This window comes from Nematostella vectensis, chromosome 12 (genome assembly GCF_932526225.1).
Source record: "Nematostella vectensis chromosome 12, jaNemVect1.1, whole genome shotgun sequence".
Classification (NCBI taxonomy): Eukaryota; Metazoa; Cnidaria; class Anthozoa; order Actiniaria; family Edwardsiidae; genus Nematostella; species Nematostella vectensis.
Window position 1 is genome coordinate 8,490,046 of NC_064045.1, and position 27,740 is coordinate 8,517,785.

A 27,740-nucleotide genomic window follows, 5' to 3' on the forward strand; every position below is an offset into this window, starting at 1 on the left:
TTGAATAATTATTTTAAATCTATAGGGGGGGGGCTATAGTGTAGCAAATGATACGTATGTAATATGTATGTAACAAATCATCAACAAATCATCCAAGTTTTCCGTTTGGTATATACTCTTATAATCACGACCACCTCACTCGGCCAAAATATCCGCAAAATCACAGTTCCAATTATAGGAAATTATAAAACTCTTCCCGTTTTGGAATTTCTTTAAAAAAAAAAGGTGCATCTTGTGTTACAAAGATTAAAAAAATTGTTTGACAACTTCGAATAGACACGGTTGGAAGCGACACAGACAATATATAAACAATACGCAATACGGGAAAGCATACAGTGTACTCATAAACCCATCTCGTGGACCATCTGTTTGATGCACGATCTTCTTATCACTCAACAGCCCCCCAAACTTTGTCGCATGCTTCTAAACCCATTTTACACCAGTTCCGGGGCGTCGTGTACAATAACACCCGATGCAGGCGTGAATGATAAGCAAAATTGACAACCCAATCTTTTTCAATTACCTTTCCGCGTGTTGCGATTGGACGAGAGCGAGAGCGATCACAAGGTCGTCTGGCTAGACTCGACGTGATTGACAGCTCAGCTAATACCATTACATCGCTTAGTAAGCAGACTCTGCATGCAAACAAGCAGCGTTCTGGCCTCTACTCGTTACTATGCTAGACACTTCCCTCGGCAGCCGTATTACTTGACCTCTAGCGAGCAGAGACGGGCCTCTCATTTTGCCCTGTTGTGTCTTAGCGTCTTGTCAAAATGGACTGTTCGGTTGAGAGTAGGCAAGGAACTCCTGTTGTTGCTATCGCCACAATTCTAGTAGCGTTCCAGGTAGGTTTCGTGACTTTCCATCGCTTCAAAGTTATAAGATAATATAGTTATAATTGTGTTTACCGTTATAACGATCGACTACTCCATCAAGAAATGAAGTAGCTAGTATTTTCGCCTTTAAGAGCATCATAATCGATGGAAATGTCCACGTTATAAAGCTAGTTATGATGCACGCGTTTCAATTTGTTTGAGTTGCTATTACCTTGATTCTATTATGAATTGATGATCGATTCGGTCCCGAATCTTCATAATAACGCATTTAAATCAACCGTAAATGCCGCGCACTTGTTGAAATGTTTATAAACAAAGTGATGATGCAGAAAGTCACGACATTATAGCACAAAAAGCAGCTAATTCCGCGTTTAATCAGGGTTTATATATCAAACACAGTTTGTGGTTGAATTGTAATATTAGGCTGTATCACTTATCGTTAATGAAGTGTATGTTATTATAACATTAATTGTTTTATAGAATTGAAATTTCATTAACATGGAAATCATGAGTTTTTAATTTATCGCTCTATTAGTTTAGCACGGAAGGCGAACAAGACGTAATAAGCAATAATAAGGCAATCTTATTAATCCAGTTTATCGCAACAATTTTCTTCACTAGCGGTAAATCCGAGTCATGTAAAGTGTACTCGTTTTCACCCACAAAAAAAAACCTTTGACAAATCTACCAATTATTCTTTATTTTTGTTCCTATGCTTTTTGTTACAGACGTCGTTTGTTCCAGGGTTCCATTTAAAACTTCCTTTTGACACAATTTGCAAATAACAAAGCTCAGATGTCGGAAATAAAGTAATCTAAATCTAAGAAACCCTAGACTAATATCGAGGAGCAATGGGGTGCCGCTCAACATAAGAAAAGGCGCGCTTTGATGTCAAGTCAAGTAAATAAGTTCGGCGTGCTGGTCTTGGCATTCTAGAGCAAACCATCCCTCGGGCTCCCTGTGTTTGTTTCTAGCGACGCGGTTCTTATCGTTTTCACTGTAGTGACTGTGACTCGACCACAACCTTTTTTTTATTCACATGTTGTATTTCTTTATCTGTTCCAAATCGATCGCAAACCCCTGAAACTGACAGTGAAAAAAAAAATAGAATATCAATTTGATATAAGCTTTTTTCGATTTCATCTTTTTTATATTTATCGTTACGAAATAATTCGTTCCACTGCTTCATTAATTCCGCTGGAATTCCACAAATTGGTGGAGAGATTAACAAGATAAATAAACTCACGTTAATGGAATGATTGCTCTCCTTAATGATATGATAATAGGTGTTTATCGCGTGGCCAGAGCTTCCAATATATTTTGAACGATTTCCCTTGTGTCAGGTCGACACTACAGGGACATCACCATGACAACTACACACGTGGAATTACTTTAGTACCCTATAATGTATTTCACGATGCACGATTTCACGATCTGAGTAATCTGAGAGTGTAGTCGTTTTGCATGTGGTAGATTGCTCGTTTATCGTGGAAGACACTTGCGTATTCTGCGTTTTCTGTAGCGTCGGATCCTCGGGACGCATGCGCGGACGCCCTACTCTACACCCGAATTACCCCACAGGTAGCCCAGGTTTACGGCAAATGTAGACGATTAAAAGTTCGTATGAGCGACCCCGTAGGGTGGATTGAGGTGGGGATGCATTGTCAAAATACAGCGGCGTACCCAAGATTTTTAACACGGGGGGGGGGGGGGGGGGGGAGGCCCTTTCAAGGCGTTTTCTCCTGTATTTTAGATAATTTCTCATACATACAAGCCCCCTGGGCCACCCCCCCTTGGCTATGCCCCTGAAGTATATGCTAATGTCAATAAAAGCCGTAGTCAATAGAAGCCGCGAAGATTGGGGACGCGTTGTCAAAATGTAAGCTGCAGTCAATAGAAACCGTAGTCAATAGAAGCCGCGAAGAGTGGGACGCGTTGTCAAAATGTAAGCTGCAGTCAATAGAAACCGTAGTCAATAGAAGCCGCGAAGAGTGGGGAAGCGTTGTCAAAATGTAAGCTGCAGTCAATAGAAACCGTAGTCAATAGAAGCCGCGAAGAGTGGGGAAGCGTTGTCAAAATGTAAGCTGCAGTCAATAGAAGCCGTAGTCAATAGAAGCCGCGAAGAGTGGGACGCGTTGTCAAAATGTAAGCTGCAGTCAATAGAAACCGTAGTCAATAGAAGCCGCGAAGAGTGGGACGCGTTGTCAAAATGTAAGCTGCAGTCAATAGAAACCGTAGTCAATAGAAGCCGCGAAGAGTGGGGAAGCGTTGTCAAAATGTAAGCTGCAGTCAATAGAAGCCGTAGTCAATAGAAGCCGCGAAGAGTGGGACGCGTTGTCAAAATGTAAGCTGCAGTCAATAGAAACCGTAGTCAATAGAAGCCGCGAAGAGTGGGACGCGTTGTCAAAATGTAAGCTGCAGTCAATAGAAACCGTAGTCAATAGAAGCCGCGAAGAGTGGGACGCGTTGTCAAAATGTAAGCTGCAGTCAATAGAAACCGTAGTCAATAGAAGCCGCGAAGATTGGGGACGCGTTGTCAAAATGTAAGCTGCAGTCAATAGAAACCGTAGTCAATAGAAGCCGCGAAGAGTGGGACGCGTTGTCAAAATGTAAGCTGCAGTCAATAGAAACCGTAGTCAATAGAAGCCGCGAAGATTGGGGACGCGTTGTCAAAATGTAAGCTGCAGTCAATAGAAACCGTAGTCAATAGAAGCCGCGAAGAGTGGGGAAGCGTTGTCAAAATGTAAGCTGCAGTCAATAGAAGCCGTAGTCAATAGAAGCCGCAAAGAATGGGGGCGCGTTGTCAAAATGTAAGCTGCAGTCAATAGAAGCCGTAGTCAATAGAAGCCGCAAAGAATGGGGGCGCGTTGTCAAAATGTAAGCTGCAGTCAATAGAAGCCGTAGTCAATAGTAGCCGCGAAGAGTGGGGACGCGTTGTCAAAATATAAGCTGCAGTCAATAGAAGCCGCGAAGAGTGGGGACGCGTTGTCAAAATGTAAGCTGCAGTCAATAGAAGCCGCGAAGAGTGGGGACGCGTTGTCAAAATTTATGCTGTAGTCAATAGAAGCCGTGTTTCTACTTAGCCTCGAAGGATGTTTTTAAGTTGCAACCGCCTTGGCTTGAATCGTCACAACAGGGGCAGATCTAGGGGTGGGCCTAGCGGACCCCGTCCCCCCTATTTTCAGATATTTGGCCCTATATAACAATAAATCCGGTCCCCCTTTCTTGAAACCCTTGCTTTGCCCCCCCCCCCCCCCCCCCCCCCACCCCCACTCACTCCCCTTTTTGGAACTCCCTGGTCCGTCCCTGTTTTTGTCTTGTCCATATTGTGTCAAATTTTAAAGTTATTTGTAATGAGGCTAGACTTACCCGCGTTGGTATGTAGGTTTTAGGACTGGCCCTATATCAGGCCGGTGCTCTGCACCTAAGGTCCTCAAACACACTTCTCATCCAAGCTCTCCTAAATATCGCCATTGGCTCCATATTGTGGTATTGCGTTGGCTACTCACTCGTCTATGGCCCCTCGCAGAAGGTAAGGGATAACGTATCCCTTATGATAGGTTGATAACTCCATTATGATAACCTCAGGTGAATGGGGAGGAGGCTTTGTGTTTTTGGACCTTCACAGACGATAAGGGGTGATTGCATCAGGGAGGGAGGGGGCTATGTGTCCTAAGACCCTCGTAGAAAGTCCGGGGTGTTGTCCCCAGCAAGAGCGAAGGTGTTGGTAATGTGTTTGCAACTCACTGTACCATAGACTATAAGGGGTAGGGGAGGGGTCGATGTCATGATACGGAAATTGCATGTTTCGTCAAGGGTTTTATTGCTGCTGAAAGCCTAACATCTTTGCCTAATTTGTCCAGGGATTTATAGGGAGCCTGGACCATGCGTTCTTCCTGGACGTAACTCCTTCCAACTGCACAAGCAAAACCACAACGGTATATGTACCCAGAGTGCTGTTCGCTACGTTTGAAATGATGCTTGCCATCACTGCACCTTATATGGTAATATCCGCTTGGTACGTGACACATGATTGCCTTATATGGTAACATCCGCATGATACGTGGCACACGTTAGCCTTATATGGTAATATCCGCTTGGTACGTGACACATGATTGCCTTATATGGTAACATCCGCATGGTACGTGACACGATAGCCTTATATGGTAATATCCGCTTGGTAGCGTGACACATGATCGCCTTATATGGTAACAGCCTTATATGGTACGAGCTTTATATAGTACTTGCCGCTAATCTATTGTTTCTTGGTTTAGGACAGAAAACATTAGCATGGTTGGAGCAGCGGTAAGCTAAATACCCTTTTGTCTGTACGTCCGTTTGTCCTTCTGTCTTTTTGTCCTTCTACTCCCCACAGATTGTCTTTACCCTCACAGATCCTCTTTACCCCTCACACGTCGTCTTTCCTCCTGACAGATCGTCTTTCCTCCTCACAAGATCGTCTTAACCCCTCACAGATCGTCTTTACCCCTTACTGTGCTCACAGATCGTCTTTACCAATCACAGATTCTCTTTACCCCTCACAGATCCTCTTTACCCCTCACAGATCGTCTTACCCCTCACAGATCGTCTTTACTCCTCACAGATCGTCTTTACTCCTCACAGATCGTCTTTCCTCCTCACAGATCGTCTTTACTCGTCACAGATCGTCTTTACCCCTCACAGATCGTCTTTACCCCTCACAGATCGTCTTTACCCCTCACAGATCGTCTTCCCCTCTCAAAAATCGTCTTATCCCCTCACAGATCGTCTTTACGCCCCTCAAAGATCGTCTTTACCCCTCACAGATAGTCTTTACCACTTACCGACAGTTTTACCCCTGACTGATGGTCTCCCCCCCCCCCCCCACAGATCGTCTTCACCCCTCACAGATAGTCTTAACCCCTCACAGATCCTCTTCCCCCCTCACAGATAGTCTTTACCCCTCACAGATCGTCTTTACCCCTCACAGGTCGTCTTTACTCTTCACAGATAGTCTTTACCCTCTGGCCTATCTTGGTTTACTATCCTCTCTCTCATTGGATTCGCGGCGGTGGCTGGCTGAATGCGATGCGTGTCATTGACTACTCGGGCAGTCTTACCGTACACGCCAGCTTAGGTGAGTGACGTAATAGACTTCGTCACGCACTCCGATCGTACGCGTCAGCTCAGGTGAGTCACACATCAGACTTCGTCACGCAGTACGACAGAATACACCAGTTCAGGTAAGACACGAAATAGACTTGTCACGCAGTCTGCCATATACGCCAGCACCAGGGAGTCACGTATTAGTCTTTGTCACGTATTATTCTTTGACAGTTTTCGTAACGTAACATGATAAATATTATGATCAGGGTTATCATGATACTACTTTGTGTTCCCAGGTGCCTCTGCGCTTGTGTTTACCAGGATCTTGCGTCCATGTGTACCGGAAATAAACAGTACTCGAGCCTCGTTTCAGCGCATGAATGCCCTGAGTCACGTGATGCTTGTAGGAGGAGCTTTCATTTCTATTATGGGATGGTGAGTGGTGATATGCAGGTAATGAAAAATTTATATATTTTTCTACTTTGATTCATTTCCATAAGATGTCAGTCTTAGTGACATTATAAACTGCAAAAGGCAGAACAATAAACCTTACTTAACTATGCTCTTTGTGTATGTGCTGAACTGTATGCCAAATGAGTGTTTTAGAGCTAATAAAATTAAACACGAATGCTGACATAGTCAAATGTGCATTATCTAATCTGTCTTTGCCGAACAAAAAAAATTGGTAGTGCATGCTGGCATGAACAAATGTCTTTGTAAATACTAGAAATTTGATTGGCTAATACACAAACTTGTAGAATAAGTTGTGTGCAAAACGAAAATGTTGCGTAACGTTTTTAAAGATTTTAGTTTTAGGGTAAATCATTATGAATAATACAGCTTTTCAGATGAAGTTTATGTCAGGAACCTTGCAAACAAAGTGAAGTCAAAAGCTATGTCCAGCCATTCTGCCCGATGCTTAGTCTAGTGTGGCATGTAGAAGGCCAATCACGCCGCCATTTTATGCTCCCTTACAATACCGAGGAGTGACTAAAAAAAATCCATATCCATCGGCTAATTCAAGCAAGTTACTGAAAGAATTTCAACCAAATATCATTAACAAAGTATCAGACATACCAGTTTTTGGTGTATAGACTTCAATCTTCAATATAGTTATTTTGAAGTTATCTTTTCTTTCTGTAAACAGTGTTTTGAAATACCGCATCACCGCATTATTTTTGCTCTTTTACCGCCAATATCGTACAAAAAAGGGCCAATACCGTAATACCGCAAACCCCAACGTCCCCCCTCAATATAAGGAGTTGTTGATTGACATTCTTCAAATAAGTAAATAACTTGGAATTATTTTTTTTCTCTCTCTCTTGTCCTGTTGCGATTGTAACCATGTCCAAGTCTGTAGCCTTCTTGTCTCTTTCTCAGGTACGCAGTCAATGTCGCCTCAACAATAATACAAACCGGATCAAGCCTCGCTTCCATATCTGTCGTCAACACTCACCTGTCCTCCTCCACCTCGCTTCTATGTTGGCTGGTTGTGAGCACGCTTGAGTCACGTGGCCTTCTCTATAGTGACGTCATTGCTGGTTTGATAGCTGGTGTCATAGGTAAGAATTCACCATCAGCCAATGAGAGAGAGCAAAAGAAAACAAAAAAAGTTGATGCCATTTCCGATGTTTCTATCGAAAATAAACTCAGAAAAAATGTCTCGTTGATTTGTCAGTGCTTCAGCTGAATTATTTACTCTTATTTAATTGTATTAACAATTATCACTCCTATGTTATATCAGTTATACATACGACTTCTAGAAGACGCCAAAAGCTTTCACTGACCTACATTATTGCAGGCTCAAGTGCCGCGGCAGCTTCCATGCAAGTGTGGGCGTCACTGTTGTCAGGATTACTGGCAGGCGTGACGTCATCTCTAGCCCTGTGCTGCGCGCGCAGATGGGGTCCTTATTGGACTAATGGAAGTCCAGTTGACTTCATTTATATAAATGGTGTCCCAGGGCTCTTTGCAGCATTATCAGGTGCCCATAATGATATAGAAAACTTTAACATCCTAATTTTCTGTATTCTTACCTCTTCTAAGCGACCACGTCCACCATTTTAATGACCAAGTCTAGCCTTGGCTGTATTTAGCAGTCAGAAAATTCGTCTATTGGATCGAAGCACAGAGGGTGTATATAAGGGCGGATATACGTTGTTTATACAAAACTACCCAGGGACGAAAGAACAAATCAAAATACGTGACTTAGAGCCCTTGAAATAAGAAAAAAAAAAACGGTCGGAATGAGTAAGTAATTATAGGTCATACTCTGTGTTAAGGTTTATTTATCTATCACTTATTTCTTTTATCATTTCTTTTGAAGCGTTTGCTTAATTATGTTTCTTTTATAATCAAGCAACCTTTGGCAGAATAGAATTAATTTGCGCATGGACATAACTGCAACGGAGACCCGGAAGAGACCAAAACCCCCAAGCAACATTCACCCCCCAAAATGAATTTTATAAGTAACCACTTCCCCCCAGACAACCCTCATTGCTTGAACTTGCTTCATTTAAAATACTGACCTTTAACAGGGAAGTGTAAGGGGATGGAATGGCAACTGTATAAATTAAACGATTTCACACATACCATGTTCATTTCGCTTCGTTAATTTAAGTTTTCGAAATTGATTTCGACCTTTATGCATTGCTCATAGATAGATAGATAGATAGATAGATAGATAGGTAGGTAGGTAGGTAGGTAGGTAGGTAGGTAGGTAGGTAGGTAGGTAGGTAGGTAGGTAGGTAGGTAGGTAGGTAGGTAGGTAGGTAGGTAGGTAGGTAGGTAGGTAGGTAGGTAGGTAGGTAGGTAGGTAGGTAGGTAGGTAGGTAGGTAGGTAGGTAGGTAGGTAGGTAGGTAGGTAGGTAGGTAGGTAGGTAGGTAGGTAGGTAGGTAGGTAGGTAGGTAGGTAGGTAGGTAGGTAGGTAGGTAGGTAGGTAGGTAGGTAGGTAGGTAGGTAGGTAGGTAGGTAGGTAGGTAGGTAGGTAGGTAGGTAGGTAGGTAGGTAGGTAGGTAGGTAGGTAGGTAGGTAGGTAGGTAGGTAGGTAGGTAGGTAGGTAGGTAGGTAGGTAGGTAGGTAGGTAGGTAGGTAGGTAGGTAGGTAGGTAGGTAGGTAGGTAGGTAGGTAGGTAGGTAGGTAGGTAGGTAGGTAGGTAGGTAGGTAGGTAGGTAGGTAGGTAGGTAGGTAGGTAGGTAGGTAGGTAGGTAGGTAGGTAGGTAGGTAGGTAGGTAGGTAGGTAGGTAGGTAGGTAGGTAGGTAGGTAGGTAGGTAGGTAGGTAGGTAGGTAGGTAGGTAGGTAGGTAGGTAGGTAGGTAGGTAGGTAGGTAGGTAGGTAGGTAGGTAGGTAGGTAGGTAGGTAGGTAGGTAGGTAGGTAGGTAGGTAGGTAGGTAGGTAGGTAGGTAGGTAGGTAGGTAGGTAGGTAGGTAGGTAGGTAGGTAGGTAGGTAGGTAGGTAGGTAGGTAGGTAGGTAGGTAGGTAGGTAGGTAGGTAGGTAGGTAGGTAGGTAGGTAGGTAGGTAGGTAGGTAGGTAGGTAGGTAGGTAGGTAGGTAGGTAGGTAGGTAGGTAGGTAGGTAGGTAGGTAGGTAGGTAGGTAGGTAGGTAGGTAGGTAGGTAGGTAGGTAGGTAGGTAGGTAGGTAGGTAGGTAGGTAGGTAGGTAGGTAGGTAGGTAGGTAGGTAGGTAGGTAGGTAGGTAGGTAGGTAGGTAGGTAGGTAGGTAGGTAGGTAGGTAGGTAGGTAGGTAGGTAGGTAGGTAGGTAGGTAGGTAGGTAGGTAGGTAGGTAGGTAGGTAGGTAGGTAGGTAGGTAGGTAGGTAGGTAGGTAGGTAGGTAGGTAGGTAGGTAGGTAGGTAGGTAGGTAGGTAGGTAGGTAGGTAGGTAGGTAGGTAGGTAGGTAGGTAGGTAGGTAGGTAGGTAGGTAGGTAGGTAGGTAGGTAGGTAGGTAGGTAGGTAGGTAGGTAGGTAGGTAGGTAGGTAGGTAGGTAGGTAGGTAGGTAGGTAGGTAGGTAGGTAGGTAGGTAGGTAGGTAGGTAGGTAGGTAGGTAGGTAGGTAGGTAGGTAGGTAGGTAGGTAGGTAGGTAGGTAGGTAGGTAGGTAGGTAGGTAGGTAGGTAGGTAGGTAGGTAGGTAGGTAGGTAGGTAGGTAGGTAGGTAGGTAGGTAGGTAGGTAGGTAGGTAGGTAGGTAGGTAGGTAGGTAGGTAGGTAGGTAGGTAGGTAGGTAGGTAGGTAGGTAGGTAGGTAGGTAGGTAGGTAGGTAGGTAGGTAGGTAGGTAGGTAGGTAGGTAGGTAGGTAGGTAGGTAGGTAGGTAGGTAGGTAGGTAGGTAGGTAGGTAGGTAGGTAGGTAGGTAGGTAGGTAGGTAGGTAGGTAGGTAGGTAGGTAGGTAGGTAGGTAGGTAGGTAGGTAGGTAGGTAGGTAGGTAGGTAGGTAGGTAGGTAGGTAGGTAGGTAGGTAGGTAGGTAGGTAGGTAGGTAGGTAGGTAGGTAGGTAGGTAGGTAGGTAGGTAGGTAGGTAGGTAGGTAGGTAGGTAGGTAGGTAGGTAGGTAGGTAGGTAGGTAGGTAGGTAGGTAGGTAGGTAGGTAGGTAGGTAGGTAGGTAGGTAGGTAGGTAGGTAGGTAGGTAGGTAGGTAGGTAGGTAGGTAGGTAGGTAGGTAGGTAGGTAGGTAGGTAGGTAGGTAGGTAGGTAGGTAGGTAGGTAGGTAGGTAGGTAGGTAGGTAGGTAGGTAGGTAGGTAGGTAGGTAGGTAGGTAGGTAGGTAGGTAGGTAGGTAGGTAGGTAGGTAGGTAGGTAGGTAGGTAGGTAGGTAGGTAGGTAGGTAGGTAGGTAGGTAGGTAGGTAGGTAGGTAGGTAGGTAGGTAGGTAGGTAGGTAGGTAGGTAGGTAGGTAGGTAGGTAGGTAGGTAGGTAGGTAGGTAGGTAGGTAGGTAGGTAGGTAGGTAGGTAGGTAGGTAGGTAGGTAGGTAGGTAGGTAGGTAGGTAGGTAGGTAGGTAGGTAGGTAGGTAGGTAGGTAGGTAGGTAGGTAGGTAGGTAGGTAGGTAGGTAGGTAGGTAGGTAGGTAGGTAGGTAGGTAGGTAGGTAGGTAGGTAGGTAGGTAGGTAGGTAGGTAGGTAGGTAGGTAGGTAGGTAGGTAGGTAGGTAGGTAGGTAGGTAGGTAGGTAGGTAGGTAGGTAGGTAGGTAGGTAGGTAGGTAGGTAGGTAGGTAGGTAGGTAGGTAGGTAGGTAGGTAGGTAGGTAGGTAGGTAGGTAGGTAGGTAGGTAGGTAGGTAGGTAGGTAGGTAGGTAGGTAGGTAGGTAGGTAGGTAGGTAGGTAGGTAGGTAGGTAGGTAGGTAGGTAGGTAGGTAGGTAGGTAGGTAGGTAGGTAGGTAGGTAGGTAGGTAGGTAGGTAGGTAGGTAGGTAGGTAGGTAGGTAGGTAGGTAGGTAGGTAGGTAGGTAGGTAGGTAGGTAGGTAGGTAGGTAGGTAGGTAGGTAGGTAGGTAGGTAGGTAGGTAGGTAGGTAGGTAGGTAGGTAGGTAGGTAGGTAGGTAGGTAGGTAGGTAGGTAGGTAGGTAGGTAGGTAGGTAGGTAGGTAGGTAGGTAGGTAGGTAGGTAGGTAGGTAGGTAGGTAGGTAGGTAGGTAGGTAGGTAGGTAGGTAGGTAGGTAGGTAGGTAGGTAGGTAGGTAGGTAGGTAGGTAGGTAGGTAGGTAGGTAGGTAGGTAGGTAGGTAGGTAGGTAGGTAGGTAGGTAGGTAGGTAGGTAGGTAGGTAGGTAGGTAGGTAGGTAGGTAGGTAGGTAGGTAGGTAGGTAGGTAGGTAGGTAGGTAGGTAGGTAGGTAGGTAGGTAGGTAGGTAGGTAGGTAGGTAGGTAGGTAGGTAGGTAGGTAGGTAGGTAGGTAGGTAGGTAGGTAGGTAGGTAGGTAGGTAGGTAGGTAGGTAGGTAGGTAGGTAGGTAGGTAGGTAGGTAGGTAGGTAGGTAGGTAGGTAGGTAGGTAGGTAGGTAGGTAGGTAGGTAGGTAGGTAGGTAGGTAGGTAGGTAGGTAGGTAGGTAGGTAGGTAGGTAGGTAGGTAGGTAGGTAGGTAGGTAGGTAGGTAGGTAGGTAGGTAGGTAGGTAGGTAGGTAGGTAGGTAGGTAGGTAGGTAGGTAGGTAGGTAGGTAGGTAGGTAGGTAGGTAGGTAGGTAGGTAGGTAGGTAGGTAGGTAGGTAGGTAGGTAGGTAGGTAGGTAGGTAGGTAGGTAGGTAGGTAGGTAGGTAGGTAGGTAGGTAGGTAGGTAGGTAGGTAGGTAGGTAGGTAGGTAGGTAGGTAGGTAGGTAGGTAGGTAGGTAGGTAGGTAGGTAGGTAGGTAGGTAGGTAGGTAGGTAGGTAGGTAGGTAGGTAGGTAGGTAGGTAGGTAGGTAGGTAGGTAGGTAGGTAGGTAGGTAGGTAGGTAGGTAGGTAGGTAGGTAGGTAGGTAGGTAGGTAGGTAGGTAGGTAGGTAGGTAGGTAGGTAGGTAGGTAGGTAGGTAGGTAGGTAGGTAGGTAGGTAGGTAGGTAGGTAGGTAGGTAGGTAGGTAGGTAGGTAGGTAGGTAGGTAGGTAGGTAGGTAGGTAGGTAGGTAGGTAGGTAGGTAGGTAGGTAGGTAGGTAGGTAGGTAGGTAGGTAGGTAGGTAGGTAGGTAGGTAGGTAGGTAGGTAGGTAGGTAGGTAGGTAGGTAGGTAGGTAGGTAGGTAGGTAGGTAGGTAGGTAGGTAGGTAGGTAGGTAGGTAGGTAGGTAGGTAGGTAGGTAGGTAGGTAGGTAGGTAGGTAGGTAGGGGTTTTATTCAATTGCCATGGCAGTATTACAGACTGAAGGCAAAGGGCCAGCACATATAGCGTTATAATATTACAGAAATCGATAAGTAACAGTCACCAAAGCGTTTAGTTACAGAAATATGTTTGCTCGTTGAATATGATATTTTACACACGACTAACAAAATAGGTCGATGGCAATCTTCAACATCTGAAAATCGGGGCTTGCTAGAGATAGTGTTCACGGCAAAATGTGTACCGATGCTTGTAGTGAAAGGCGCGAAACAAACATTTCAAACTGCTGTAGCCAATCAGAGTGCACCATTCGCCTTTGATATATTCAGTTGCGATTCCATCTCCTTACACTCCGCTGCCTCTAACAAGGACTGGAGGAACAAATTTGTTAGGCTAAGTTCTAAACAACGAAATACCTTTAACTTTCCGTGAAATGCGCAAGATTACGCAACGAAGCTTGACCATGTTTTAGAAGTAAACACGGATAGCGCGTCGAAAGCAAGATGCATTTCAGCAAGGGTATTTCTTTCGTTGTTTAGAATTTAGACTGACAAACTCTGTTCTCCAGTCCTTGCTCTCAAAAATGTAGAAAACGGAGCGCCCCTCACTCGTTTCTCTATGCTTAGCGGGGTTACTCGTTGACCCATCTCTAGATGCTCGCGGGCTCAGTGGCGCGTTCTACGCAGGGGGTCGGCAGCTCGGCGTTCAGCTCTTGGGCGTCGTCGTCACTATCGCGTGGTCCGCGGTGTGGACCTATCTTCTGTCTTGGTTTATTCATATTTCGGTAAGTCACCACTCGTAGTTTCGCATGATTGGGATATTAGTATTCGACCTGTTTTTAATGTCGTTACTATGGTTACTACTAGGTCGGGTTCAATCTGAGCTTTTCCTTGAGCTCTGGCGTCACAAAGAAGGCACACTCTCCCTCGTATAAGCTCCCGGATCACGTGGTCACACGAGAGAAGCTGTTCGTGGCGGCAAGTGAGGGCGACCTTAAGGAGCTTGAGAACATGGCTGCTAAACAGGTCGTCAACTTTGGAACACAAGACTTCGACAAGCGAACCGCCCTGTAAGCGACGCTTAGAATATATGATCGCGGCATGTAGAATACAAGATCACGACATGCATAACACATGGTCACAGCACCAAGAACACATGATTACAAACGACACTCAGAACACATGATCACGACACTCAGAACACATGATCACGACATTCAGAACACATGATCACGACACTCAGAACACACGATCACGACACTTAAAACACATGATCACGACACTTAGAACACATGATCACGACTCTCAGAACACATGATCACGGCATGCACCAAGAATACATCATCACGGCACTCAGAACACATGATCACGACACTCAGAACAAATGATCACGACACTCAAAACACATATGATCACGACACTCACAACACATTATCACGACACTCAGAACACCTGACTACAACACTCAAAACATGATCACGACACTCAGAACACATGATCACTACACTCAGAGCACATGATCACGACACTCAGAGCACATGATCACAACACTCAGAACACATGATCACGACACTCAGAGCACATGATCACGACACTCAGAACACATGATCACCACTCTGAACACATGACGACAACACTCAAAACACATAATCACGACACTCAGCACACATGGTCACGACACTCAGAGCACATGATCACAACACCAAGAATACATGATCACAACACCAAGAATACATGATCACGACACTCAAAACATATGATCACGACACTCAGAACCCAAGAATATCGACATTCACAACACATAATCACAACACTCAGAACACATGACCACAACACTCAAAACACATATGATCACGACACTCAGAACACATGATCACGACACTCAGAGCACATGATCACAACACCAAGAATACATGATCACGACACTCAGAACACATGATAGCACACTCAGAACACATGATCACGACACTCAGAACACATGATCACGGCACCCAGAACACATGATCACGAGACTCAGAACACATGATCGCGACACTCAGAACACATGATCGCGACACAGAACACATGATCAGGGCACCCAGAACACATGATCACAACACCAAGAATACATGATCACGACACTCACAACACATGATCACGAAACTAAGAACACTTGGTCACCGCACCAATACATGATCACGACACTCAAAACACATGAAGCACACTCAAAACACATTCGCAACATGATGAACACATGATCGCAACATTATGAACGCATGATCGCGACATCCAGAACACATAACACGGCAAGCAAAGCACCTTTTAACTTCAGTACAAGAAAACCACAGTACAGAGAACTCATGCACGTTTACAACAAATCAAATAACATCACAAAGAGAATGATAGTCGCATCACGAGTAATACTGGATCGCGTCACGAGCAAATACAGGACATACACGTCAGAAAGAACACATGATTGTAACACGTGACAATATATTATCTGTTTTGTGTTTGCTGAAACAAGCTATCATTTACAGACTCTTAGCATCATCACACGGACATGTGCAGTGTGTCAAGTTTTTGCTGCGTCAACCTGGAGTAGATATACACTCAAGAGATAGATGGAGGGCTACCCCTCTTACAGGTAATAACACACCTAGATCAGGGGGGTATACACCCAAGAGATAGATGGAGAGCCACCCCCCCCCCCCCTCACAGGTAATAACACACCTACATCAGGGGGGTATACACTCAAGAGATAGATGGAGAGCCACCCCTCTCACAGGTAATAACACAACTACATCAGGGGGGTATACACTCAAGATATAGATGGAGAGCCACCCCTCTCACAGGTAATAACACACCTACATCAGGGGGGTATACACTCAAAAGATAGATGGAGAGCCACCCCCCTCACAGGTAATAACACACCTACATCATGGGATATACACCCAAGAGATAGATGGAGAACTACCCCTCTTACAGGTAATAACACACCTAGATCAGGGGGTATACACTCAAGAGATAGATGGAGAGCTACCCCCCCTCTCACAGGTAATAATACACCTACATCAGGGGGGTATACACCCAAGAGATAGATGGAGAGCTACCCCCCTCTCACAGGTAATAACACACCTACATCAGGGGGTATACACCCAAGAGATAGATGGAGAGCTACCCCTCTTACAGGTAATAACACACCTACATCAGGGGGTATACACTCAAGAGATAGATGGAGAGCTACCCCCCCTCTCACAGGTAATAACACACCTAGATCAGGGGGTATACACCCAAGAGATAGATGGAGAGCTACCCCTCTTACAGGTAATAACACAACTACATCAGGGGGGTATACACCCAAGAGATAGATGGAGAGCCACTCCCCTCTTACAGGTAATAACACAACTACATCAGGGGGGTATACACCCAAGAGATAGATGGAGAGCTACCCCTCTTACAGGTAATAACACAACTACATCAGGGGGGTATACACCCAAGAGATAGATGGAGAGCCACTCCCCTCTTACAGGTAATAACACAACTACATCAGGGGGGTATACACCCAAGAGATAGATGGAGAGCCACCCCCCCTCTCACAGGTAATAACACACCTACATCAGGGGGGTATACACTCAAGAGGTAGATGGAGAGCCACCCCTCTCACAGGTAATAACACACCTACATCAGGGGGGTATACACCCAAGAGATAGATGGAGAGCCACTCCCCTCTTACAGGTAATAACACACCTACATCAGGGGGTATACACCCAAGAGATAGATGGAGAGCCACCCCCCCCCCTCACAGGTAATAACACACCTACATCAGGGGGTATACACCCAAGAGATAGATGGAGGGCCACCCCCCCCCCCCCCCCTCACAGGTAATAACACACCTACATCAGGGGGTATACACCCAAGAGATAGATGGAGAGCCACCACCCCCTCTCACAGGTACTAACACACCTAGATCAGGGGGGGTATACACTCAAGAGATAGATGGAGAACTACCCCTCTTACAGGTAATAACACACCTAGATCAGGGGGGTATACACTCAAAAGATAAATGGAGAGCTACCCCCCCTCTCACAGGTAATAACACACCTACATCAGGGGGTATACACCCAAGAGATAGATGGAGAGCTACCCCTCTTACAGGTAATAACACACCTAGATCAGGGGGGTATACACTCAAGAGATAGATGGAGAGCTACCCCCCCTCTCACAGGTAATAACACACCTAGATCAGGGGGTATACACTCAAGAGATAGATGGAGAGCCACCCCCCCTCTCACAGGTAATAACACACCTAGATCAGGGGGGTATACACTCAAGAGATAGATGGAGAGCTACCCCCTCTCACAGGTAATAACACACCTAGATCAGGGGGTATACACTCAAGAGATAGATGGAGAGCCACCCCCCCTCTCACAGGTAATAACACACCTAGATCAGGGGGGGTATACACTCAAGAGATAGATGGAGAGCCACCCCCTCTCACAGGTAATAACACACCTAGATCAGGGGGGTATACACTCAAGAGATAGATGGAGAGCTACCCCCCCTCTCACAGGTAATAACACACCTACATCAGGGGGTATACACCCAAGAGATAGATGGAGAGCTACCCCTCTTACAGGTAATAACACACCTAGATCAGGGGGGTATACACTCAAGAGATAGATGGAGAGCTACCCCCCCTCTCACAGGTAATAACACACCTACATCAGGGGGTATACACCCAAGAGATAGATGGAGAGCTACCCCTCTTACAGGTAATAACACACCTAGATCAGGGGGGTATACACTCAAGAGATAGATGGAGAGCTACCCCCCCCTCTCACAGGTAATAACACACCTAGATCAGGGGGGGTATACACTCAAAAGATAGATGGAGAGCTACCCCTCTCACAGGTAATAACACACCTAGATCAGGGGGGTATACACTCAAGAGATAGATGGAGAGCCACCCCCCCTCTCACAGGTAATAACACACCTAGATCAGGGGGGGTATACACTCAAAAGATAGATAGAGAGCTACCCCTCTCACAGGTAATAACACAACTACATCAGGGGGGTATACACCCAAGAGATAGATGGAGAGCCACCCCCCCCTCTCACAGGTAATAACACAACTACATCAGGGGGGTATACACTCAAGAGATAGATGGAGAGCCACCCCCCCCCTCTCACAGGTAATAACACACCTACATCAGGGGGGTATACACTCAAGAGATAGATGGAGAGCCACCCCCCCTCTCACAGGTAATAACACACCTACATCAGGGGGGGTATACACTCAAGAGATAGATGAAGGGCTACCCCCCCCCTCACAGGTAATAACACACCTACTTAAGGGGTATACACCCAAGAGATAGATGGAGAGCCACTCCCCTCTCACAGGTAATAACACACCTACATCAGGGGGTATACACTCAAGAGATAGATGGAGGGCTACCCCCCCCCCCCCCCTCACAGGTAATAACACACCTACATCAGGGGGTATACACCCAAGAGATAGATGGAGAGCCACCCCCCCTCTCACAGGTAATAACACACCTACATCAGGAGGTATACACTCAAGAGATAGATGGAGAGCTACCCCTCTTACAGGTAATAACACACCTAGATCAGGGGGTATACACCCTTCACTATAAATTATGTATGGCGATAATCCGTATTTCTAAAATCCTTGAATGTTGAATATTTCAGAGGCTATCAAGTATCTTCATGACCGCGTGGTACAGTGTCTAATTAAGCATGGAGCTAGTTGGTCAGACGACGGAGCCGGCGATATCCTGTGTACAGCAGTAGGTGAGTATGCGCGCACGCGCCTCGTGTACATGAGCCAGCGATGTCCTATGTTTTCAACAGTAGGTGAGCATGCGCAGATAATCTGTAGGTAACCATAACCACATGAGCCAGCGATATTCTATGTATCCAGCAACAGGTGAGCATGCGCAGATAGTTGGCGCTATCTTTGGGATATGGTTACAGAGAGTGCCAGCTCATGAGGTCTGACTGAAGTACCAACCTCTCATCACTTACTCGGTTATGTGTTTTAGCGCGTTGTGACATGGAGGAAGTCTCTCGTCTGATAACACTCGGGATGGACGTGAACGCGACCAATGAGGACGGAAGCACCGCCCTCCACGTGGCGGCCACGCGAGGCGCGCGAGGAATCGTTCAGTACCTCATAGATCATCGCGCGGATATTAACGCAGTTGACTCGTGGGGAAACACCCCTCTAAATGTAAGGCCCTTGTTGTTATTGAATATACACGCGACGCGCAGGTTCATAGACGTGGCGTCCACGCGAGGCGCGCGAGGAATCGTGCGCTACCTCATAGATCATTTCGCGGGTATTAACGCCGTAGACTCTTGGGGAAACACCCCCCTAAACGCAAGGCCCTTGTTTGTTATTATGGGACCTTAAACAATGACGGCTAAGACGGCTAGGGCAACCAAATGGACAAAAAATGTTTTTTTACCTGCGTGCGTACAGTTTCAAAAACTCTATTTATAGCCTGCATCCGTAGTATGGGCTTACTTGTTTTTCTTATTGCAAAAATGAGTAACTTGAATCATCACTCTTTTTTAGTACTCAGACATGCACGAACATCGTGCAGTGAGTCAGCTCCTGGAGGGCCTGGGCGCTAGGCGCAGTTCCCGCCATTACAGCACGCAGGAGATCTGCGAAGTGTCAAGTGCGGGAAACCTGCAGATGTTACGTCACATGGTGCACAACGGCGCATGCGTTAGTTATAGAGACGCAAACAGGAGAACGCCTTTGTAAGTGTTTCCTTTTTCTCTCTTCCCTTCTCTGGCCCTCCCCTGCTCTTCCTAGGATAACGTCCTTGTAGTAGTGGTTACATCCACTCATTTTCTTTTCCTCCCCTCCCCTCTTGGTAAGTGTTTACCCTCCCCAACCACACGACTCCCACTCCCCTTCTCAAGAGAATACCTTTGTGTTAACCTAACCCTCCCTTTGTACTCACCCCTAGAATGTAGAATGTGTCGTACTAAAAACATACCACTCATTGGTGGGTGAATAACAATTCTATTTATACAGAGGCTTTTTTTGTTTTTCTTGCAGGCATGTCAGCTCCGCGGAGGGCCACCTCGACATTGTTAAATTCCTTTTGCTTCAACCTGGCATCGACGTGAACGCCAGAGACAAGAGCGGCAAGACTCCTCTTCTAGGTAACCAGGCGCGTACCCAGGATTGGCTGACGGATTTGAGGATTCCTTAATAAGAAATGACCCGCCAAGGGGGGTGCGCGCGCACCCTGCACACCCCCTATGTACGCGCCTGTTTAGTACTGTGCATCCAATTTATTCTCATTGAGGAAACCACAGAATATTTTCAAGAGAAGGGGGGTTAAGATGGCACAACATATTTCTTTCCCATCTCTACTTCATTTGGGATTACATGTCCCTTCCCTGGCCCCTGTAGACAGCGTGACATATTTCACAACCCTTTCTATCACCCCCTTCCCTCCCGCCCTGAATATGGCGTGACATATTTCACAACCCTTTCTATCCCCCCCTTCCCTCCCGCCCTGAATATGGCGTGACATATTTCACAACCCTTTCTATCACCCCCTTCCCTCCCGCCCTGAATATGGCGTGACATATTTCACAACCCTTTCTATCCCCCCCTTCCCTCCCGCCCTGAATATGGCGTGACATATTTCACAACCCTTTCTATCCCCCCCTTCCCTCCCGCCCTGAATATGGCGTGACATATTTCACAACCCTTTCTATCCTCCCCTTCCCTCCCGTCCTGAATATGGCGTGACATATTTCACAACCCTTTCTATCCCCCCCTTCCCTCCCGCCCTGAATATGGCGTGACATATTTCACAACCCTTTCTATCCCCCCCTTCCCTCCCGCCCTAAATATGGCGTGACATATTTCACAACCCTTTCTATCGCCCCCCTTCCCTCCCTTCCTGAATATGGCGTGACATATTTCACAACCCTTTCTATCGCCCCCCCTCCCGCCCTGAATATGGCGTGACATATTTCACAACCCTTTCTATCCCCCCCTTCCCTCCCGCCCTGAATATGGCGTGACATATTTCACAACCCTTTCTATCCCCCCTTCCCTCCCGCCCTGAATATGGCGTGACATATTTCACAACCCTTTCTATCCCCCCCTTCCCTCCCGCCCTGAATATGGCGTGACATATTTCACAACCCTTTCTATCCCCCCTTCCCTCCCGCCCTGAATATGGCGTGACATATTTCACAACCCTTTCTATCCCCCCCTTCCCTCCCGCCCTGAATATGGCGTGACATATTTCACAACCCTTTCTATCCCCCCCTTCCCTCCCGCCCTGAATATGGCGTGACATATTTCACAACCCTTTCTATCGCCCCCCTTCCCTCCCTTCCTGAATATGGCGTGACATATTTCACAACCCTTTCTATCGCCCCCCCTCCCGCCCTGAATATGGCGTGACATATTTCACAACCCTTTCTATCCCCCCCTTCCCTCCTGCCCTGAATATGGCGTGACATATTTCACAACCCTTTCTATCCCCCCCCCTTCCCTCCCGCCCTGAATATGGCGTGACATATTTCACAACCCTTTCTATCACCCCCTCCCCTCCCGCCCTGAATATGGCGTGACATATTTCACAACCCTTTCTATCCCCCCCCCTCCCGCCCTGAATATGGCGTGACATATTTCTTTCCCTTCTCTACCTTTCTGATGAAGACATGATATATTCCTCTCCTTTCTCTACCCCCATGAAGATGACATGAATATTCCTATCACTTCTTTTTACTTCCGTCCTGAAAATGGCATTACATATTGCTTCCCTTTTTCTGCCCCCTGTAGATGACATATGTCTCTTTCTTCTCTACCCCCCTGAAGATGTCATGACATATTTCTTACCCTTCTCTACACCCCCTGTCGATGACATGACATATCTCTCTCCCTTCTCTATCCCCCCTAAAGATGTCTTTCTCTCCCTACTCTGCCCCCTGTAGATGCCATTGTAAACAACCGTCACGAAGTGGTGGAATACCTCAAATCTCATGGAGCTGTCGTAGACGAAACGAAACTCGTCACCATAGCGACCGAGCATGCCCGTAATGGTGACGCTAAGAGCTTAAAGCGCATGCTCAGATTGTCAGGTCACTTGAATGCGAGCGACTTTGATGGTATGACGTTACTGCATGTCGCCGCCGCGCATGGCAGGATGAGGGTCGTGTCCATGCTGCTGAAAGAAGGTGCAGGTAACTTGTCAAGCAGGTTCAATTTAGAAGACAGTTGTATGCAACACTTCTACTACTCGATTCGTAGAGTATAAATCAGCCTACGATTCCGCTACGATGCTCGACTACGAAACTCGTAGTTTGTAATTCAGGGCAGCTACCTAGCAGAGTAAACTTAGGCAGCTACCTAGCAGAGTAAACTTAGGCAGCTACCTAGCAGAGTAAACTTAGGCAGCTACCTAGCAGAGTAAACTTAGGCAGCTACCTAGCAGAGAAAACTTAGGCAGCTACCTAGCAGAGTAAACGCATGCAAATATCCATTTCTCACCCGAAGTATCCCTATATGGAATAGTCTACCAGACACAGTTACTCAAAGCCAAAGATCTCACGGTCTTTAAGGTAGGCCTTTAGCTGGCCACTCCATTGCAACATTAGCCTCAGCTAAATGCAATTATACCATTTAAGGGCCTATGGTACTATCTTTTGAGTCCGTTGCTAGGGAAATTTGTTTGTTTTAGACATAAATGACACAAGTGATGACGTCATCTGACCCCTCCCATGGTCACGTGACCCAGAACATAAAAACGTGTCGGAGAAGCTTCTGTTCAAATCTACCATAATTTTTTTTTTGCAGAAATATTTTAACATCACTATTTTCTAAAACTTCACGCATCGGATTTGCGAATTTTTGATACCGCGAGAAATGGCGAATATTTATGTTCTTCGAAAACCACATATTTGGTAATAACTTTTTCATTTCTTCAAAAATCCCATGCGCTAAGTTGTTAGGAATGGTAATATCAATGGTTTCAGTGAAACAAATTTCTTAATTGTTGTAAAATGTTCAAAATTAACGCGTTTTTCCCGCGCGGAAATGGCCGCCATCTTGTTTTTTCGCCATCTATTTTTATGCTCGAAAAACCTATAAAAATTGCATTTTCTTCTACAAAATATCGAAAGTTCATTTTAATCTCTTGGAAAAAAATAGCAAAGAAAATTAGAACTGGAGTTTCGAAGAAAATAAAAATAAAAAGAGGACTCAACCGGGGATCGAACCCGGAGCGCTTGCTTATGACTCAAAGGTGCTAACCACTGGGCCACGGAACCAAGTTGGAAGACGCGCAGCGATTTCAGTCTACTTAACCAAATGTAGCGCTTTTCCATTTCGTAGCAACGGAGTTTCGTAGCAACGAGATAGTACCATAGGCCCTTAAAGATTAAAGAGCTGAGACATGTCTTATACGACCAAATCGTGCTGTCTAAATAAGCTTTAACGTTTGTGTTTTTGTTGTTTTTGAAATTTTCTTGAACTTGACTTCCTGACAGCTGCCGACTTCAAACACCGTGTCTTTATCCCCGTCTTGGATTTTCCAACTGCTTAACAGCTTTCTGGCTTCCATCATTGAAAAATTATATTCATAACGAAATTACTTTTTGTGCTCAAAGATTGGTCAGGCCAACTAAAAAGATCCATCCAATTGCTTTGATTGGCGTAATCCAGAAAGTGGTTTAGCAGTTAGGATTCGTTGGCGAGGGTTCGCAAAACATTGAAAACCGCAGTAAATACACATATCTTTTTGTTTTGTTTTAGATGTGTCACTAGTGAATCGTCTGAACCAGACTCCTCAACAGGCAAGTGGAAGCCACCCTTTGCGAGGTTTTTCTTTATTTGATTACATCTGGCGCGTGGTTTGCCTTTTCTATAATAGTTCAAAGCCTCACCATTTACGACCATGTCCTGCCAATAAGGGGAAAAAAGGAGAGAATCTACTGTTTCATCCAAAAGGGATGTCAAACTAAAAATTGGATAAATTCACCCTTCGATTTTGATGCATATATCTTCAAGAGCTCACCACTCTGAGCATTTTGATACCACCCCCATCTCTGTAGCACCTTTGGTTCAAAAGTTATTATTTTATAAAGGTGCCAAAATATGGCATATAATTAGATGAAATATCGCCTATTTCAGTTACAAACAGCCTATACTGTGATGGCACCATTGTGATGAAACTTAGCAATATGGGAATATTAAATATTTAGTCATAACTTTTGAATCGGCCAATGGATTTTGATCAAATTTTCAGGATTGCTTGGTTGTCATGAGAGCTTTCGACAAATATCGAAAGTTGGTTACTATGGTAACAAATGTGACGTCACCAAGGGTGAAAACGCAAATTTTAACAAACAAAGTACTTTTTTATGAAATAGTTTATTTCTTGTTACTACTAATGTACCCGACAACTGCTAGACCAATTAAAGGTGCCTATTAACATTTTGACACCGTTACCATGGTAACAAACTGAAATTACCCATAATAATTGCAAATGACTAATTGCACTAGCATAGTAGGTAATCATGATATTGACTTCCCAATCTAAAGTAGTTCAAAATATTGGCCAGGTATTGCCTTCAGTTAATGATTGCCATGGCAACCAAAAGGAACGGTTGAGTACCCTTAACCATTTGTTAAATCATACTTTATATCAGCCAGATTTGGTTGAAAATAAAAATGTGTTAACCCTGTATTTTTATAGCTTATTTAAGCATGACCTTAAAGCTTCCTCATAAGCACCCTTAAAGAGCAGGTCCCCACATAACCTTACAGAATTGTCTGAGAATCTATCCATCCTCACTACTTTTGTCCCAATAGCATAAAAATATTCTATAATAATGATGAGTTATGATAGTTTATATAATGCAGACACATGTTCATTCCATATTTAATAGTTTTAAGTTTTGATAGATTGTACAAGTTGTACAAATTGTACAAGGACCAAGCAAAAATGGGAATAGTCAGATGTCAGTTATGAACTCACAAGACCTCTGGCAGCACCAGTGGTACCGGCCTGTTTCACTGGTCATGCTGATACAAAAGAAAGAAAACATACTGCATTTACTTTATTCAACTAAAGGAATCTCAAATATTTTTTTTTAAATACAGTCCTCAAACAAATGAAAGGTGCACACTTCTGGTCCATCAATTTTTCGTAAAATTCATCTATAGTACGGCAGACACCCTCGTTTTTGCTGAAAAAACTCTTTTCTTTAGGTTTGAAATCTTTGACGGGAGGTTGAGATTTTCGAACAAGGGACTCTTGAGTCCCATAACATCTATCAACATTGGACTCGATTGCTTCAAAAAGTTTCCCCAAAAACCCAAAGCAAACGCGTGACTCCTTATTCCAACTAGGAGGCTTTTATTTTACTTCAACAATGCAATAAAATCACACTTATCTATTAAACAAGCACGGCTGCATAACCTTCGCAGACAGTACCACCCGCAGCCGCCATGATGGAGATGCTTTCGTCGAGCGCCCTGGAATAATAAATTTTCTGGGGTGGATCCGCTCATAAAATTACATTTATAGTTAAGAAAATGAAAACAACAAAGATTAATAAAGTCACTCTTACCAGTTTCCTAAGGAGATTGCTCTCCTAGGCGCTCTTTTCGTGCGATTAAAACTTTCAAAACGCCGAAAAACCGAGCGAAAGTCCTCCCACCTGGCGGTAAACTCTTGTCAGAGGAGTTCAATTCCTTGGCTATGCCCCAGTGCCTTAGAACAATAGCAGAGTGACCATCCCATAAAACGAAAAGTTCCACAGGACCCCCGTGCGTCAGACGGTGCCTTCCATCGAAAACCTCGCATGTTTACCAAATGTCAGCTTCGCGTCGAAAGCTATTTCTCAAAATATATAGCAATTCATATCATGAGACACAGCATAACAGGAGAGGGATATTCGTTTTATTGCATATGTAAAAGACAGATCTTTGGCTTTAAGAAAAAGCGACAAATGGCACTGCGGATTTGGGCAAATTTTGAGATACTGAACTATATGGCGGCGCCTCTTCTAATCCCAGTCACCCGACCGGGCGCGGACCCTAAGTCAAAATGTATCCCTTCGCAGGCCCGTGCCCACCTCAATAGACGTGCTATTTGTAAACAATATGAAGCATAAGCTAGATCACACTGGTTTGTAGCCAAATTCGACAATAAACGTCCCGTGTAGATACTGCAAAGGCAATCTGGGTATGGCCAGATTTTTATCAGAGAACTCACCCCCCCCCCCCCCCCCCCCTCGGAAAAAGTAGGCCCATTTTTTTTTTTCGAATTTCGCATCCCCCCAAGAGAAATCCTGGGTACGGGCCTGCTTCGCTCAGGTGTCTTGTAGAAAATTGTTGATAACGATGGAAATATGGTAATCAACAGCTAATCTTTGGAACCGTATTTTTCTACAGTTGGCAAGTCTCAACGGTCACACAGAAGTCGAGAGAGAGCTCAGGAGATTTACAAAGGTGAGAAACGAATCACACTCTAACCCTAACCACTATGGTCACACAGAAGAAGAGAGAGTTCAGGAGATTTAACAAGGTGAGAGACCACCACCAAACCTACCCTTACCCCTTTGATCAAACGAGAGCTCGTTAGATATACCAAGGTAAGACTATCCCTATCTCTACCCTTACCCCTTTGATCACACGAGAGCTCGTTAGATATACCAAGGTAAGTTTACCCCTATCCTTACCCTTTGATCACACGAGAGCTCGTTAGATATACCAAGGTAAGACTATCCATATCCTTACCCCTTTGATCACACGAGAGCTCGTTAGATATACCAAGGTAAGACTACCCCTATCCCTTCCCTTGACCCATTTAATCACACAGTCGTCTAGAGGGCTCGGGATATACAGTCGATTGACATACCGTTGTCGTCAACCGGTAAGAACCACAGAAGCTCCTAGCTGCATGTATTAGCCACTGCATAACTTCAGTCTTAGACGCGGTAGCGCGTTGCTTATATATGCAGCTAGGCGCTGTAGTGGTTTTTACCCATGCTTACATGCGGTCTTGTCGCGTGGTCGCGAAGCCGGTTGACGACAACGTTTTGTCCATTGACTGTATACAAAGTGAAGAGACCATCCCCATCCTAACATCCCCTATCATCCGCACCCTACCATCCCCGCCCTACCATCCCCATCCTACCATCCCCACCTTACCATCCCCATCCTACTATACCTACCCTACCATCCCACCCTACCATCCCCACCCTACCATTCCCGCCCTACCATCCCCACCCTACCATCCCCACCCTACCATCTCCACCCTACCATCCCCGCCCTACCATCCTCACCCTACCATCCCCACCCTACCCCTTTGATCACACGGAAGTCGAGAGAGACCATAAAAGAATGTCTTCTCTCTCTCTCTAGAAAGCAGATGGCGTTCTTCATGTGAATGACAAGAAAGACCCCTCGACCATGTGTTACAAGAATCACCTCAGGATACGAAAACGACGGCACAAGACAGAACCCTCAGCATACCATTACGCACGTAGAGGATCCTGGTCCGATCATACGGACCAATCAGTGGACTTTAAAAAACATGAACAGTCAAGCGTCAGCACGGAAAACCTGTCACGTGATGTGATGCCTTTAGGAGGCGTCCAATCAGAGAACAAGGTGTCACACCCACCATTCCTTCGGGTCACGCCAATCTCGCATCTATCTCCAACGACGCGAGAGATGGCTGGAGGCGAACCCGACTATGTTTGAGAAAAAACACGACTTTGGGACAATATGAGGGGGGCTCACCCCCCTCCTCAAAAGTCAAATGGTCGGCCCCTAAAAATGCTAAAACAAATATTTAGTTAATAGTTAAACGCCAAATACTGACGTGTCAGAAATGACTCTGAAATAAATTAACAATATTCCTTTCGTAACCCTTGTGAAAATACGGCCTTGCGACAATACCAGCTTACGACAATACGACGTTAGTTATGACAATATCAACTTGAGACATTACGACCTTGAGACAATACGACCTTACGACAAACCAGCGAGCGACAATACGACCTTATG

The 27,740-nt window shown here is 45.4% G+C and overlaps 1 protein-coding gene across 4 annotated transcripts; it reads left to right on the plus strand.

Moving 5' to 3' along the window:
• Positions 1-595: 595 nt before the first annotated feature.
• Positions 596-27,601, plus strand: LOC116607028 (poly [ADP-ribose] polymerase tankyrase-1). Of its 4 annotated transcripts, none has more exons than XM_032368932.2 (19): positions 596-845; positions 4,222-4,368; positions 4,700-4,854; positions 5,111-5,141; positions 5,826-5,952; positions 6,218-6,356; positions 7,302-7,483; positions 7,723-7,905; positions 13,307-13,464; positions 13,547-13,749; positions 15,196-15,302; positions 18,368-18,469; positions 18,721-18,908; positions 19,257-19,447; positions 19,752-19,858; positions 21,656-21,904; positions 23,475-23,515; positions 26,121-26,177; positions 27,093-27,601. In XM_032368932.2, exons 1-19 carry the CDS (start codon positions 774-776, stop codon positions 27,432-27,434), a joined length of 2,781 nt encoding a protein of 926 aa, XP_032224823.2. In that variant the 5' UTR covers positions 596-773; the 3' UTR covers positions 27,435-27,601. The 4 variants fall into 4 exon arrangements, with proteins under 4 accessions (XP_032224823.2, XP_048575772.1, XP_032224824.2 ...); XM_048719815.1 differs by lacking the exon at positions 596-845 and adding an exon at positions 2,398-2,417; XM_032368933.2 differs by lacking the exons at positions 596-845; positions 4,222-4,368 and having other exon boundaries at positions 4,700-4,774.
• The last annotated feature ends 139 nt before the right edge of the window (positions 27,602-27,740 follow it).